The following is a 17,453-nucleotide window of genomic DNA, read 5'->3' as shown; positions in this document are numbered from 1 at the left end:
TTGCTTGACCGTCTATGCACATGGAGCACACTGATCAATGCCCACTTGATAAACAGCTCGTCATATAACTGAAGACTTAACCTCCTTCTTTCAGTCTTTTCTCAAACCTAAACAGGTCCGGTTTTTTTAAACCAGTCCTCAAAGGCCAGGTTTTCCAAACCTGCAGCCATTTGTACTGCTCTCCTCTGGACCCTCTCCAGTTTGTTAATATCTTGCCTGAAGTGTGGCACCCTCACTCTCCTCAGAAACAAAATCACTCAGCTACCACACTTTGAAAGTCATGAGTTCAATTATGCATTCCAAGTTTTAAAGCCCACCCACCATTCTGGCTTATAACCTTTCCAGGCTGGGGGCCAAGAGATCCTCTTACTAACTTTTTGACCTAGTGCTCCTGATACACATAGCTGTGTACACTTACAGTGCTACATAAAGGAATATGTGCTATGGGTATGCCCAGTACTAGAACATGTACTTCAGAAATGGTGGGAGGAGTCCCATGTTTCATGCTCTGTATGTAATTAGAAGACAGATGGAATATGTTGTTAAAAACTGGTTATGAGCATTTGCATGCAAAGGCCTTTTAACTTGTAAGAATAGCTAACACTACCCACTACATGCTTCATACACAGATTAATGAATACTAATTTAAGCACATCAGGAGTCCCTGTGAGCAGCATTAGTGAAGCTGATAGTCAGAAGAGCCACAGAAATTACGTAAGAGCCCTTTAATCCCCAGACAAGGCAATTCTGCACGCAAACAGAATTTGTTTGGTGATTCTCAGAAGAGAATTGTTTTCCCTGCATACCCGGAAAATTTTGTGCATCCTCATGGTGGCTGAGCAGAAGATGAATCTTGTTAGAAGTAAGCGAAGAAATTCATCCCCAAAAAACTGAAGAAAGGCCTGATCTGCAGAGGAAGAAGGTGACACTTCAAGAAAACAGATCTAGAAAGTAATTTTTGAGGCAAAAGACCTTTGGGGAAAAATCAGATGGAATAATCCTACATTTTCCCCCACAACTTACATTATTCTTTGGCAAGGCTGAGCAAAAAGAAGCAGATAAGAAACCTAACTCAATTTGTGCCACTAAGATTTCTGTTGAGATGTAGGTCTTTTAAAGGCATACCTATGGAGCGAGAATGGGTCAGCAGCTGGGCAATATCCCGGTTGATTTTTCTAAGGTAATCTTGACATTTCTCCCACAATCCTCTGCGCATGCTTGATAATCCAGAGACAAATAGGAATGCCATTAAAGGGTTGTTCAGAAAGAGGGTGAAGAGGCTACCCCGCTGAGACTGATCTAAAAGTCAACAAACAACAACATGATGCATTCAGTGGGTGAAACAGGAGAGCTGTCCCTGCCACAGGGTAGAGCCCCGGGCCCCTCCATTCCTCTCCAACTGAGGCAGAAGTATGCAGCGTTCAAGGAAAGATCATCCCAGCCTTTGTAATGGGGGCCAGCTCTCCCGGCAATGCACTCCCTAATAGTACTCAAGCTTCCTGAGAGTTTTCTGTATGTTAGGAGTATGGGAGAGCCCACATGCTTATGAAAGGTTTAAATCTTTCCAGTTCTCTGCATGGTTTTAATACCATTGGTGTCAAGCTTAAAATGCAAAACGTTATATAAGTTTACACGATGGGTCCATTTATGACATTTCTTTCTTCTACAGTTTATCAGTATTACCAAATTTGGCTATATATGGTCCTCCACCCAAAACACACATAATGCCCCTTCATTTTCTCCCTGTTACTCTTCAGAAACCCCCTCCTGTCCTTGGAGGTGTTTCTGTCTCTGTTAACAGTGTAAGACAAGAAAGAAGAGAGAAGCTAGAGAAGTATTTTACTGTGGAAATCCCTTTAGGTAACTGTCAGCATCTCAGAGTTACAACAGGTATTTACTAGTACACTACTAATACTAACAAGAAAACCACTGGAGACATTCACTTTTTTAAAAGGTAAGTTCTATTATTTAATCAGAATTTGTTTGTGTAAACAGTTTTCATTTGAACCAAAGTTTTAGTATTTTCTACTCAAAAAGTTTCTAGCAAATAACAGAACTTACCTTCAAGCAACTGTGAAGTCTCCAACTTCTCTCATGCATTCATTTGCTGAGCACCACTTCCCGTATCTCAAACTATGTCAGCAGTCTGGACTTCATGCTGGGAAGTAGCAGTAAAATTGGCAGCCCCCACGACACACCAGAACCATTCACAGTTATAGGTATTGGCAAGGTGATATGTATCTAATTCTTATTTAGCAAATACTTATTTTGCTACCTAAAGTAATGGCTGCAGTGGTTTCAGCTGATCTCTAATAAGTACAATCTGTGACCAGTGCAGGCCACATTCTGAAGTCTGTTTTAATGAAAAGCTGACCTTGGTCATCTTTAACCTAGAGACTATCAGAACTATTCTGGTCTAAGACCTGCCCATACTGGAAGCCCATTTTCCCATGAGGTGCACTAATTGTTTTCCTTAAGAAACCCTCCAAAACCTGCAACTAGTGCCAGAGTTTCTGCATACTGACTATTAAATGCAGATTCTACAGCTGGTCTTTAGAACAACTCCTGGAACAGAGTAGGCTGCATTATCTTAGTGGTATTCCCTTCATAGTGAAGCTTCCCTCAAATGCCAATAATAGAAAAAGTGAATTATGACCCCAGCACCATGATGGTGACTGGGCGGCTCTGTACCTGCAACATGAGCTTCCTCTCTGGCACTTGCTGAAGCTGCCTGGACAGACTCCAGTTGAATAATGCCATATTAACGTAATTCACTATGAATGGTCTGAAAAGTTGGCTTGCTATGCTGCTTCAGGCACTGCTCACCCCCGCTGGGGTCATCCTCAAGTGAGGAGAATGCATCAGAAGTGATCACTTTGGAAGCTGATAAATGTCACATTAAAAACTACATAAGACAAATATAAAGTAATACAAGTGAAGCTGCAAGGAAAGGCAACACCTTCATACCTTGTAATGCTTTCGGATATGCTGTTGGAGAAAGCAAGCACACCAGTGGCTGTCCAAATAAGTTTGTGAAATTCTGTAACAGAACAGTTACAACATCAATTGTCATTTTGTCTTGTTGAGTGGAACCTCAATATAGGTTTAATACACACAACTAAAGAGGGAATGAGCAAGGGAAACAGACACACACACTAACCGAAACATACTGCTTTTCAGGAGCGACCCATTACAACCAATGCCAAAACCAAGCAGACACCCTTCCTGCAGATCAGCCCTGCTGACTACAGAACGGGGGCAGTGCCTACATCTCTCAGGGAATCTCTACACTATGCCAGAGACTGATCCACTGGCCATTGATTTATCACATCTGTTTAGAGGCAATCAACCGACCTCTAAGGGCTCTCCTGTGTACACTGGTACTCCACCAAAGTAAGAAGAGTTACCAGCACAGACAGAGAAACAGTCCCCATCAGCTTTACAACATACAAGATGCTGTCATTCATATGTTGACTTCAGCTACACAAATAGTGTAGCTAAAATAGATTGATGGCACCAGGTCTCAGAGTACCAGCCCAGGAAGTGTATTTCATAATGGTACTGAGTCTAACTTCTTAACAACTACCATCTCCAAGAGCGGGACGTCACTTTGTGGCAGGACTCCCACCTCTCATCACCATTTAAATTCTTCAGCAAAGATGGAAAGAGTGCACAAGAGCAGACAGCCGCTTTTTGGCATTCTGGGAACAATTCATGTTAGTCAATACTGCTAAGTAGTGCTATTTAAATGTCAAACTACTGTCCTGTCTGACAGGATCAGAGCAGCGGCATGGAAAGAAGTCATTACACTGGCTCTGACTTTTCACACAATTGCACAAAACCTTTGTCTGCATGGATGTGCTCTGCCTAAAAAGCATTTCATCTCCACTCACAGTTCACCCAGGGATATTTGCAAATAGCACTAGTTACACAGACTTACTGCAAGTCACACTTGAAGAGCAATGACATGGGCCTTGCATTTACTGAGGGCTAGGAAATACTCACATGGCTGGGCACTCCACTATTTGCCTCTCTCTGAAAACTATATATACTGCTGTATGAATGGTAATAGATTTCCCAAAGGCCAGAAATGAAGCCCTTGACACTGTTTACAAAACTACTTCAAAACACGCACACTAACTTGCCTGAGTTCAAGAGAGTCACAAAAAGCAGAGTCCATATAATCAACTATGTCCAACAAGTTCTAACATCTAACAATGCCAAGGAACACCAGAGTAGCCACTTCCCCTTACACTCTCTGGCTACATCTACACGTGCCCCAAACTTCGAAATGGCCATGCAAATGGCCATTTCGAAGATTACTAATGAAGCGCTGAAATGCATATTCAGCTCTTCATTAGCATGCGGGCGGCAGCGGCGCTTCGAAATTGACACGCCTTGCCGCCGCGCGGCGCGTCCAGACAGGGCTCCTTTTCGAAAGGACGCCACCTTCTTCGAAGTCCCCTTATTCCCATGAGCTCATGGGAATAAGGAGACTTCGAAGTAGGCGGGGCCCTTTCGAAAAGGAGCCCCAGCTGGACGTGCCGCGCGGCGGCAAGGCGCGTCAATTTTGAAGCGCCGCTGCCACCCGCATGCTAATGAAGCGCTGAATATGCATTTCAGCGCTTCATTAGTAAACTTCGAAATGGCCATTTGCATGGCCATTTCCAAGTTTGGGGCACGTGTAGACACGGCCTCTGGGAGCAGAGGTCTCTCCCTGTTCTTTTCTTTTGCTGGCTGGTTCATAAACTTTGGCATAACAATGAATACACTGCGTTAAGTTAGAGGTTTGGCTTACTGATCAAACACAGAGTACAACGAGGCACAGAACCCAGGCAGAGACAGGTGTTCTTATCTTCCACACAGAAATTCCACAGGTCTCCATTTAAATAGGATTCAGTTATTCTTGCTTAGAGTTCACAAAGCAACTTTCTTCCAAAAATATTGTTTGCAATTCATGCGAGATGCAAGCCCAAATGAGGGAATCCGTGACCCACTCAAGATCCCCCCTACAGAGGGCATGCATGCCCAGAGTCGCATGCAGTGAGTTTCCCTAGTCCTGCTCTCTCTCATACGTTTTTTCAGCAGTTATATAGGAATGGAGGAAGAATGGTCATGTGGTTAAGCTGAAATGAAAAATCAAGAGCTCCGTTTTTATTTCCATCCAGTCACCGATTTCCCTGTGACTGTGGTCAAATCGTCTATCCACCTTCTGTACACTGGAGTAATACCTACAAGTGTAGGAGCATGGTGAAACTGATGTCATTAGTGATTGCAAAATCCCTCAAGATGCTTTTACAAAAAGTCACTAGAGAAAGGTAACACAGTCATTTAGGTCATCCCAGATCAAGGAGAGATTCATAGTGAATTCTATCATCACCGACATTCTGAGCCATTGTGATGGAGTGGGGGATACCTCTCTGTGTGTGTGTGTCAGTCACAGAGGGCATGGGTCTCCTGCTGAGGGTAACCTTGACGACCAGGTAACACCTTTGTACTGAAGACAAAGGAGGAGGTGGAGCCTGAGGGGTTTGAACTGGGAGTTGGAAAGCAGTTAGTCTGGGCGGGGAGAGAGAGAGAGAGAGAGAGAGAGACCAAGGAGGGGGCAAGGCCCCAGCTCAGGGGGGCCCTCAGGGCCTCCTCTCCCCAACATGGATTGGATTGGCTGTCTCTGCCTGCTGTACTGACTCCTCTGTACAATGCTGTGTCCTTACAGCTAATAAACCCACTGTTCTCCTGCCGAATGAGTGAGTGAGCGGACGGGGTGCAGAGCTTGGGGGACCCTGAACCCTATCACACTGGTGTCAGGCGTGGGATGTACAGCACCCTGAGGATGGAGCATCCAGCAGTATGTGACTGGGGCGCAGGAGGAAAAAGGGGGGCTAGTGAGACCGAAGTGTGATGACAGGCTGTGAGGTGCAGTTCCCCAAGGCAGAGGGGCCTGCGGCCAAACCCAAGCAACTGTGGTCATGGTCTTCGAGGGGGTGTCACACCCGACGAGGGGTTACTCCTGGGAGTCAGTTGGAGTCAGTCCCAGAAGGTGGAGGGGACGAGGGCCCAACCCCCAGGAACAAGTGACCCATGAGGATGCTGACATGCTGAAGGAGTTCGTCCCAAGACAGTGCGGTCATGGTCCTTGAGACTGGGTGTCACAGCGAAGAAGGGGTTCCTCAGGGAGTCTGTTGGAGTCAGTCCCAAAGGGCAGAGGGGCCTATAGCCTAACCCAGGGGAGCTTGTGACTGCAAGGAGCCTGGCACACTGAAGGGATTCTTTCAGGAATCGTGGGGTGCAGAGGGCATCAGCCTGAGAGCCTGCAACCATACTCAGCAACTCCACTGTGAAGTGGCAGCACCTGGAAACTGAATCGAGATTAAAGGAGCTGGACAAGGCAGTGTGGATGTGCAGTGGCAGAGCTGAGGGTTAAGGAAACTCCTGCAGTGGTGAGCCCAGATTGGGGCAGGGAACCCTGGACTGCATAAAGCTCTGAACTGAGTGGCCTGCCACAACTTAAGGAGGGAAGGAGTGATTCCAATCCATCGTCTATTAGTGGCCAAGACAGATCTGCGAAGAGTTTTCCAGGCCTGGGCCGAGGAAGGTGCCTGTGTGTCTGTACAGGAAAGCAGCTTGTCCACTGGGAATGGCAAGCTGTCTGTAAGAGAAGCTGCTTCACCTTCTGGGCGTGTGTCTGAGACCAGCCGGGGGGCTGGGACAAAGAGTGTCTCCAGTGGTCTGTCTGTGTTGAACAGCAGCAGCAGCCTGGGGAGAGAGCAGAGCCTGCATTTGAAAAAGGTGCCAACAAGGAAACTCGTCCATTGTCTGAGGAAGAGTCCCCAGCCTGGGGTGGCTGGAGAAGGAACCACGAGGAAAGAGCATTCCAGGTGTGACTCTGAATCCAGCCAGGGAGGCTGGAACAAAGGGAATGGCTCTGGGATGGGCAGTGGTATCCCTGATAAGGACGCTGGTCCTTGCTGCAAGAAAGGTGCTTGTCTGTAAGAGCCAGGACCTACCTGAGTGTGAAAACACTGGCTGTGCTCTGGAAGGGTCCAAAGAAGGCAGTGTAAAGGTTTCTCAGGAACTGGAAGTTGGTCCAAGTAAAGTGAAAACTATCAGGGAATGTGAGCAGCCCTGTGATAACCAAGTAAAACAGCTGCAGTCAGTCAGTCTCTGGAGGATGCAGGAGAGCACCAGCAATTCCCCATCTCCAGATGGTAGAAACACTGATATTCTTATACTAGACTCCACTTCTGATTCCATGGGGGAGGCAGAAGTTGGTGGTGGAAGGACAAAGGAGCTTTGAGCCTGGTGGCCCCGTTAGCGATAAACAGGGATTCCTCCATGTGGTTCCTTCATGTGGATTCTGCGTCTGGGACTCACAAAACAACTTTTAGAAACCAGTTTGGTTTGCAAATTTCCAGACTGGCTGGGAGGGGGGCAGTCTCCCTGAGATCATCAATGGCCCAGCTCTCGTTAGAAGGAGGGGACAGCCAGAGAGATCAGATTTCCACCCCAGGAGGCAAGAGAGAAGATTAGAACTTGATGCTGCAAAGAAAGGCCTCAGCCATTTAGCCCCAAAATACCAGGTTCTCAAGGTTACACAAAGGTTGTGGTCTACCAAAGAGCAATGTAAATGTACAATTGCAGTGGGTTTGTTCTGTTACTCATGCTGACTGCTGTAACCAAGGGGTGCTGCTACCAAAAGCTGTAGGATTGTACCATGTGCTGAATGTTTGGAAAGAGCCATGTGACATGATGACATGGATGTATAAGCATGACTGTATGTTGAAGGAGTTTGTAATTCTGAAATGTCACCGTTGTTCCCTGTAACTAGTCTTGCAACCTCTCACATGAAGAGGAACATTCCAAACCTATTGTGTGGCATGGAAGGGGAAACTGAGGCACACAGCCATTTGGGTGGTCTGGCTAAATGCCAAGGATGGAAGCATTTGTACCTTCCGTTACTGGACTGTAACTGAATTCCAAACATTTGCCAGAGCAGCTGTATGGACTGGTGGGCAGATGGGGCAAGGCCCAGACCAGGGAAGAACTGTTTGATCTGTTAGTGCTGCAGCAGCTGTATGGGCTCTGCCTGCCCGACTTGAGAATGTGGCTGATGGACCGGAGACCGAAGCAGGGAGACCAACCAACCCGAGGGAACTAAAGGGACTTGCATGGCTGCATCACATGAAAAAGGCCAAAACCAAGATCCGGGCTTGGGGCCTCCCCCAGCAGGATTATGACATGGAGATGGTACACATCAAGGTGAGCACCGAGGGTAGAGCCGATGCCCTGTCATGAGGGGAGGGCCCCGGATTTCCCCAGGCCACCAGCTGAGTGACCCCGCTCAGTTCGGTCTGGAAGTGGAGAGAGAGAGAGAGAGAGTGTGTGTGTGTGTGTGTGTGTCTGTCTCACAGAGGGTGGGGGTCTCCTGCTGAGGGTAACCTTGACAACCAGGTAACACCTTTGTACTGGACACAAAGGAGGAGGTGGAGCCTGAGGGCTTTGAACTGGAACTGGGAGTTGGAAAGCAGTTAGTCTGGGCGGAGAGAGAGCGAGACCAAGGAGGGGGCAAGGCCCTGGCTCAGGGGGGCCCCTCGGGGCCTCCTCTCCCCAACATGGATTGGACTGGCTGTCTCTGCCTGCTGTACAGACTCCTCTGTACAATGCTGTGACCTTCCAGCTAATAAACCCACTGTTCTCCTGCTGAGTGAGATTCACTCCTGCCTGCGGACAGGGTGCAGAGCTTGGGGGATCCTGAACCCCATCACAGCCATGTTATCCAACATGCCTCTCTGAACAAGTGAAATAGGCAAAGGACCCTGGAGAGAGAGCGAGAGAGAGAGAACAGGCATTTGTGGCCACTAGACGTCCCTAATTCTCCTTAGGGATACAGCTGCAAAGAACTATTTGTCTAACTGTAAATAAGTGAAGGTGTAAGAGGGAGGCATCAGGAAGTGACAGCTTTGCATAACCAGCATGTTTCTGGGCATTACATTCACTAATGAAATAATGTCATCCAGAGGTAACTGGTGCCTCTGGAATTAATCATTCTTGCTTCCACATTATCTGAACTGTAGATTCCTAATGAGGATTTGGCACTGAATAATTCTATGATATCTCTACAGCAGTCAGAGAAGTATGTCATTTTTCTAGTACATATTATGATAGAAGACATCCTGAATGTAAGTTTTGCAGCATGTTTGTGTTTCAATTTCTCATTTCTTGTTTTTTCTCACCTACATGAACACATCTTTTTACAAGGCAAAACTCTAGGTATTGACATTTTTCTGCCATTTAAAGCAGCTCTGAACAGGATTGGTTAGTTATCTGGAGTAGAAAAGCAGACTAAGTAATCCCCACCAAAAAAAGCAACCATCTTTGGTACGTAACAAAAGCAACCTCCCTCCAGAGATCTTGGAAGTCAAATTGCTCCTTTCCTCTAGGAAGATTTATTACTTTCCAATGTGCAGCCATTCATGTACCTCTGTTCTTGCTCCTATTCAAAGGATCAGATCCTATCTGGTATGCACAACCTTGACAAAAAAGACTCAACACAACGTGTTTAAAAAAACAACACACAAAAACTGTAGGCTACTTGGGGTTGGCACCATATTCCACCACACACATCTGCTTTAATAAACCTTACCTTATAGGCAACACTGTTTGAAGAGTCCACAACGATAAATAGGGGCTTTCTTGTGAAAGGGTAGAGATCACCAGGGTGAAGGCTAAAACAAAGGGAAGGAAGAGACAGTTCACACAGCACTAGAATTTTTGTGAAGCTGCTACAGGAGCCACTTTGTCCTGCTCTGACAAGGCTGGGAAGGCTTCTCCTTAGCCACATAGATGCCCACATTAAAGGGAGAACAGTAGAATGGAACAAAAAAGCCCAGTACTCAAAAGTCACAGCTCACCTTATAGGAAAAGTGAACAATATTTAAGCAGAAGTTATTTTACACAGTCATCCCACAGGATACAAACAAATAAATAAATAAAACCAACACAAACAGCTGGTTGGTTCAGTATAGGACGACGATCTTTCCTAACTATTCAGCAAAGTACCACCAGTAATGTTCATACACAGTACACAGAACTTAACAGCCGCCTTCTGTATCACTGGTCCAAGCAAGTGTTTCACCATTTCAGAGTTATCTCGCTCTCTATGAGGGAAGTAAGTCCACTTGAGCCTCAGATGTCAAGCCCTTGATGATTTGGGGCAACAATCACTTGGAAAACTATTCTGACCCCGCCATGTCTTCTTCCTGGGTTGAACATGCTCATTGTGAGACTTCTTGCTGCTGCATGCGCAGTGTACTGGTAGTTCTGCCTGCTTCAACACCACCTCAGTGTGAGGGACAGAAGAGCAGTCAGAGATCTACTTGCTGGGCCTGAAGAGAGGCAGGTCCACTGCTCCCTCTTGACCACAGATGGCCGGGGGGAGGGAAACGGAGCCATTCAGTCATAAAGTGCTCCAAAGAAAGAGTGCTGATACCGTTCCCCTGAACACTGGGGATTTGGGGAGGAAGTGAGGCTGTGCAGCACCAGCCCCCAAGGAATGCTAACCTCTAAGAACCACCATATCTGCAGTTTTCACTGACAAAAAGTGCTTTTGGCAGGGAGCTACATGGGCAGAAGCACTTATATGCTGACATAAAACTTCATCTACAGTAGAGGGGTTTGCTCGTTCAGCTATGCCAGGAAAACTCGTTTAGAGTAGACAATGTTGCAGTGTCATTTGGATGCAAGTGAAGATGCTGGGCAGTAAATACAGCTCAACAGATGATAAGCAGCTCAGTCAGATTGACTCTTCCCAAGCATGCATTCTCTCATGTCTTGTTAATTACACAGGAAAACTCACACCATCTCTGAAGTGTTCTGACTCAAGAAGAAAAAGTCACTTGCCTCTTACTTCCCCTAGCAGCACCCAGGAAACTCACCAATGCATCTCCTTGTAAGACTGGTTGCGTTTGTGAATAGCATCGCCATTTATAATGTCCCGGTTACTGTTTGTAAGCACACCACCAAAATCATATGGACCTATAACGGGGGAGGGGAAAAAAAAAGCAGAAATTAGTTGTCACACCACATAGCTATAGGACCAAAAAAAAAAAAAAAAAAAAAAGAATTAATATTAACTTCTAACATTTGGAGAAAAAGTAATTATGGAGAGATTACAATTTATGAGCCACGCTACTTAAGATGCGTCTGTTTTGGTAATTTCAAGGACTAATTTCATGTTTGGTAACACAACATGTTCAGAAACCTCTGACTTATTCATTGATTCTACAAAATGGAGTAGAAATAAGAAGCAAGACACATACTGCAGCCTATTAGGCTATGTAATAAAAAGAAGGCACAGCTAGATCAACACATGTATCTCCAGGGACAGGAAAAGAATCTTACTTATAATTCACTCAGGACAATTTTTACAATTTTTTAATACTACTCAAATCAATATATTCTACAATTAGACTCTGTCCTCCTAACGAGTTAAGAAGAATCCATTTCAAAACCTGAACTTTTCAGGGGCAGCCACAGTATCAGCTTTTTTAGCCATCAGAGCACTGCTAGGAGCACTGTAAACAAGGCTCAGAAGTTATAGAAAAGTTGGTTTTTAAACCTACTAATAATCCATCATCATCAGCCAGATTTCAGATCCAAAGGCAAGGCTAGTTTTTGGAATTGTGGGATTTTTTTTTTCCCTCCTTCCCTCAAGTTCTAGTATGCAATTTTCATAGCTATGTTGCACTTCTGTCCGGTCCTAATGCAGGATTTGTGAGTAATCTACAAGGCACAGCATCTGGCCTACCTGCTTAACTGATTGGTGGACTGTGAAGAAATATAAAAAACTGCTGTCTCTCCAGAAATATCAATGGCCTCTGCAAGAGCATGCTGGTATGAACAAGGATATATTTCTCAGCTTAGTTAGAGTAGTGGAACTCCGCTAGTACTAACGGGAGTACCGCATATACATAGGGCTGAAGAATGAAATCACCCTTTTAATGAATTATAATCAACCAATATGACATTGTGTAAGCTCATGAATTGTGGCCCAATTTTTACGAATGGGATTTTTCATTAATTTGTTAGAAACCTTATAGAAGTGCATTTGAAGACTTTATTATTGTAACTTTTTTATATATTGTAACAGAAACCCTACTTTAAACAGTTAATACATTACAACTACCACGATTCCATGTTGTAACTGAAACCCTTTTCCAAACTTTGTATTGCCTCAGCTTTGTTTTTACAAGTGTTGTGGGTTTTGTTTTTTTTTTGTTTTAATTAAAGGAAGCAGTCCCTTAAGCCAGGTTTGTCTGGATGACCAGCTGCCAGTACCACCCTGATGGCCAAAAAATAGTGGAGGCAAGCCCTGGCAAAGAACACACCCAAGAAAGAGACACACAAAAGCCTCTTCAAGAAAAGAAGATAAAAGTCACATCTACTGTTAACTGATGACTCATGGTCATAGCGGTGCCCTTGAGCAATGGGACAGGACAGGATCCATGGACTACAACATATAAAATTATGGGTGCAAAACTACGGAATTGGGTCTTTTGGTTCTATACTCTTCCTCCAGGAGCATCAGCATGCACCAACACAACTCAGCTCCCACCCCCAGCTGTGTCTATACTAGCCAAAAACTTCGAAATGGCCACGCAAATGGCCATTTCTAAGTTTACTAATGAAGCGCTGAAATGCATATTCAGCGCTTCATTAGCATGCGGGCGGCTGCGGCGCTTCGAAATTGACGCGCCTTGCCGATGTGCGGCTCGTCCTGACGGGCCTTCTTTTCGAAAGGACCCCACCTACTTTGAAGTCCCCCATGATGGGAATGAGGGGACTTCAAAGTAGGCAGGGTCCTTTCGAAAAGGAGCCCCGTCGGGACGAGCCGCGCAGCGCCGCGGCACATGAATGGCCATTTGCGTGGCCATTTCGAAGTTTGGGGCTAGTGTAGACACGGCCCTCATGTCTAGACCACCTGGCCAGTACATGAGTATGGGCATCAGAGTCTGGTTATTATGGCCCATCCATAGAAGTGTGTGTATAAGTGTGGTGCGTAAGTGTGGTGCGTAAGTGTGGTGCATAACTGTAGTAGATGGGGACAGTAAACGAATTCTGCATTCACAATACAGGCAGCATGTTGCCTTATCCCACAAACAATAGTCTGATAATTCTAGTTCTCTAAGTGTAACATATATACCGGGATTTCCTAATTCTGCACAGTTGCATTTCAACTCTGGTCCTTCTTTTGCAGATAGTCCTTCCTCGTCTACACCTGAAAAGCCCTTCCCTCAACAAACAAATCATTTCACGTCTAAGAGACGCTTTAGGATGTCAGCAACCGAGCAAATTCTCATTTAGTGCTGTCACTGGTGACTCAAGTGCGAGATGTTAGTCAAAACTGGTCTGCATAATTACACGATGCAGCCTGCAGTTACCCTCCTCTTTTATTCACAGGAGTTTTAAGTTTTTGCAGGCCACACTTCCCCATTTAAAACACATCCACACACGACTGCAATCTGATTCATGCAAGCCCCTTGGGAACTGAAAAGCTGGCTGTGAAGCTCTCTGTAAGACAAAGGTTGGGTACCATTACCCTAAAGCAGTAAGTTAGAACAAGGCATGCAGTGAAGTTTGATACAATGCAGGTTACATGGCACACAATACAGCTAAGACCAAAATACAATGGGGTGCATCATACTAAAATGTTAAAAGCAATTTAAAAAAAAAAATCACTGCCACCACAGAAAACCTGCAGGGATTTTTTTTTTTTCTTTTAGCATTTTCAAAGATCCTCAAATCATGCAACAAGGATGGAACAAGCATGCATCTTATAAAGGAATGCAATCTCAAACAAATGATGTGCATACAATATTTAGGATGTTTCAAATAATTTCTTCCTTTAAAGTAAGTGATACAAATGTAAAAATCTTTTGATTGCATTTGCACCAGTTTGCCAGTTTTAGATTTTTAGACTATCTGCATCCCAATATTCTGCTGGGTTGGATAACAGGAAGATGAGGTGAGGAAAATTATTAACATCATGACAAGAGCTTGAATTGTCAAATCAACAAATGTATAAGGAGTATAACAATTTCTGCAGAAAGACCTCTAAGCCTTTTTGCTACCATTCTCCAGATCATCTACTTGGCTACTTCAGATTGAGAAGAAATGCCAGATGTTGAACCATTTTATGACATGGTGACTCTTCACTGATGGACATATTGAGCCAGATGTCTTCAAAACGTGTGACATTTTTAATATTTCAGACGTATCAAAAACTTGTTTGCATCCTTTCAAAAGATTTCAAGTCAGTAGAGTACTCTGTGCTGAATACAAAGAATTAGCTGCTGTTTGTGCAAAAGAAAGCCAGCCTTAGCAGGTAGATGGGCATATGAAATTAGACCTGTCCTTTGAAAAGGAGTTTTGCAAGATCTCTGTGGGCCATTTATCCTGAAATACAAAGTGAATTCAAGCCCTGATCATGACAGGGAGCATTCCTTTATTGTACCTTCACTATCCGTACGACCTGAGGGAAACACGCCTGTGGCTGACAAGTAGATCAGCAGCACACTGTTTGCAGGCAGCTCCTGAAATTCCAGCATAGAAAAGGGACAGGAGAAAAATGCATTGATATATTGTAACAGACTACGTACATTCTGTTATCAGCCTGATGAAATCATTGGCACTTACAGATGAAATCCCCCTCCCCCCGCTGCTCTTCAGCCTTCCATGGCTCCTTTGCATGTATCTATATCGTTTACACTGACACTTCTTGAATCAATGGGTGTTTGGGATAAGAACATAACAACAGCCACCCAGGGCCAGATTAATGGTCCACCTACCCCGTATCCTGTCTTCCAACAGCAGTCAATTCTAGGTGCCCCAGAGGGAACAAACAGAACAAGTAATCAAGCGATCCATCTGGGCGTACAGCGATGCATGCCACAGAGGTACTGAGTTGCATCTTCGTAAATATGTGACTGATACACTGTATTCAGAAACTGTATGAGCACAATTTCACCCACATCCTCTCTACACTAATATCAGGTGAGACACTGAGACTTGCTTGAATGTGGAATCTAGGACTTAAGCCAAGATCCTTTGGAAGAAGAGACTCTCCAGTTACCTCAGAATTCTGAATGAGGTCTTTGCTCCCAGCCCCTTCGTCCTCCAGAATGGGGCCTGCAGCAAAAACATCATCCCAAAATTTCATAGTTGGACAACCTGCCAAAAAAAAAAACAAAAACACCCAGGGTGCTGGATCCTGCATGGGTCTACACAAACAATGCATATGCTTCCATGTGCCACCTCTCCATTTGCTCCCATGCGGGGAGCACCAACATCTCAGAGATCCCCCTCTTTCTGGGGGCAGACTGAGCACGCACAACACCAAACACAGCGAGGACGTTTAATTTTAGACTCATCAGCTATGATACTGCTTCCTCTGTAAAGAAACAAGCTATTTTTAGCTACTAAATCCCAGGTTGCTGCTGGTACAACCAACCAGCTACACTGTCCCCATGGCTATAATAACTAGAAATAATTTAGCTGCTATACCTTAGTAGAATTATTAGTAAAGATACTTCTACATTTAGATCAGATAATCTGCCACTAAGACAAACAATTAAATCATTAAAATCCTCATGCTACAAAGAGAACGGTGATTCACATCTTGTCATTTACTTTACATTTTAAAAGGGATATTAAAAGCCAGGTTTAAAACAAATAAAGAGAAGTTCTTCTTCAAAGTACACAGACAACCTGTGGAACTCCTTGCCACAGGAGATTGTAAGGCTAGGACTATAACAGGGCTTAAAAAAGAACTAGATAAATTCATGGAAATTAGGTCCATTAAAAGCTATTAGCCACGATGGGTAAGGAATGGTGTCCCTAACCTCTGTCAGAGGCTGGAGATGGATTGCAGGAGAGAGATCGCTTGTTCATTACCTGTTAGGTTTACTCCCTCTGGGGCACCTGGCATTGGTCTGACCCAGTATGGCCATTCTTATGTTTTCACTTGGGGGGCAGGGGGAGGAAGGAAAGGGACTTTGACTCATTTACTTTTACTTAGCAAAGTGTACCATCTCAGAAAGGTACTTTTTAATCAACTGACAAATGCATCTGATTTTACAAACCTTAAATGCTGCTGCTAGGAATGTGTACAGCTGGCTAAAAGTAGGTTTATACAGCAAGTACTTATGGGGATTTTCCCGCCTCGCAGGTTTCTCAGTTGATTCCTATTTTAAAAACAAAAAGGACACCATGTACATTCCTAACATAGCTTTATCTTTAAACTCCCATTTATCTGAATATTCATCTTCAAAGCACTCCCCTAACGTACTGATCTGCCCATGCGTCTCTCTCTGTGGGGTGCCACAATCACCAAGTTCATGTCAGAAACTGTTTGACCAAGCTTACACCTCTACTTAACCTGCCACCTAAATTCTGCTTCTATCTTACAGAGAACAAAGCGCACACCCCAATTCAGTTCAGTTCCTGATCCCTTAATGAAGTTCCCTGACTCTTTCTTCAAGGACACTTCCTGGTAAGAGCACTTGTGAGCCTCATTCTAGCTCAATGGTTCTCAACCTTTTGTATTGGTGACCCTTTCCCATAGCAAGCTGAGATGCTCCCCTCTCTTGGCTGCCTAATAAATTTAAAAACACTTTTTTATTTTTAACACTATTACAAAGGCTAGAGGAAAAGTGGGTTTGGGGTGTAGGCTGACAGCTTGTGATCCCCCACATAACCTGTCAGTCCTCTATGGGGTCTAGGGATATAAATCCCATTTAATTGGTAAACCAGTTAAATGGTAAGTTTAACCAGTTAACCAATTAAAGGAGGGAGAGACCTCCCCAGCTGCCCCACCTGCATGGTGCACCAGGGACTGGGGCTGCTCAGGAGCTTCCCTGCCCATGGAGCTGTCCAGATGCCCGCCACCCCCCTAGTCCTCCCAACTGCAGGTGGGAACTGCTCCAGCCAGGCTGAAGTCCCCCTGCCCATAAATGGCCCCACGGATCTGGAACAACCCCCTGGGAGCAATGGGCAGGGGGCTGCTCCTGCCCCTACTTTTTCACCATTAAGATCCCTAATGGGGTCATCATTACAAGTTTGAGAACCTCTGTTCTAGCACCTTATATTTTACTTTACTCTCCGAGCCTCTTCCATTTTATTTGTACCTCAACACGCTGCTGTGAAGTGTGCTGGCAAAAGACAAGGAGTGCCAACTTTTCCCCTTGCCTACAGATGAAACACAAAATACATCTACTCTGGACTAAACAAATTGGATGATCCAAATGAGAGGGATGAAAAGAAAGTCCAATAAGCAGAAAACAGAGGAGCTTTTGGAGAACAGTAAACAATATAAAGTATTTGCGCTATGAGCAAACAATACTTGCTACTGAAGGTTTCAGCTATACTAGAGAGGCCATTGTTACCCAAGTACAGTT

The 17,453-nt window shown here is 44.8% G+C and overlaps 1 protein-coding gene across 5 annotated transcripts in view; it reads right to left on the bottom strand.

Moving 5' to 3' along the window:
• The window catches only part of SCAI (suppressor of cancer cell invasion), a 106,904-nt gene that overhangs the window by 8,455 nt on the left and 80,996 nt on the right, over window positions 1-17,453 (bottom strand). For 4 of the 5 annotated variants that reach the window (XM_075015394.1, XM_075015395.1, XM_075015396.1 and 1 more), the window contains 7 exons: window positions 16,140-16,241; window positions 14,513-14,591; window positions 10,935-11,034; window positions 9,644-9,725; window positions 2,968-3,040; window positions 1,126-1,299; window positions 807-907 (listed from right to left, as the gene is read on the bottom strand). In XM_075015394.1, the coding sequence (XP_074871495.1) occupies window positions 807-907; window positions 1,126-1,299; window positions 2,968-3,040; window positions 9,644-9,725; window positions 10,935-11,034; window positions 14,513-14,591; window positions 16,140-16,241 (711 nt within the window). The remainder of the gene's footprint in view (window positions 1-806; window positions 908-1,125; window positions 1,300-2,967; window positions 3,041-9,643; window positions 9,726-10,934; window positions 11,035-14,512; window positions 14,592-16,139; window positions 16,242-17,453) is intronic. The other variant, XR_012648341.1, reaches the window with a different exon arrangement.

Source organism: Carettochelys insculpta, chromosome 21, assembly GCF_033958435.1.
Source record: "Carettochelys insculpta isolate YL-2023 chromosome 21, ASM3395843v1, whole genome shotgun sequence".
Classification (NCBI taxonomy): domain Eukaryota; kingdom Metazoa; phylum Chordata; order Testudines; family Carettochelyidae; genus Carettochelys; species Carettochelys insculpta.
Note: the sequence above shows the minus strand (reverse complement) of the source record. Positions and strands in the feature narration are given on the sequence as shown.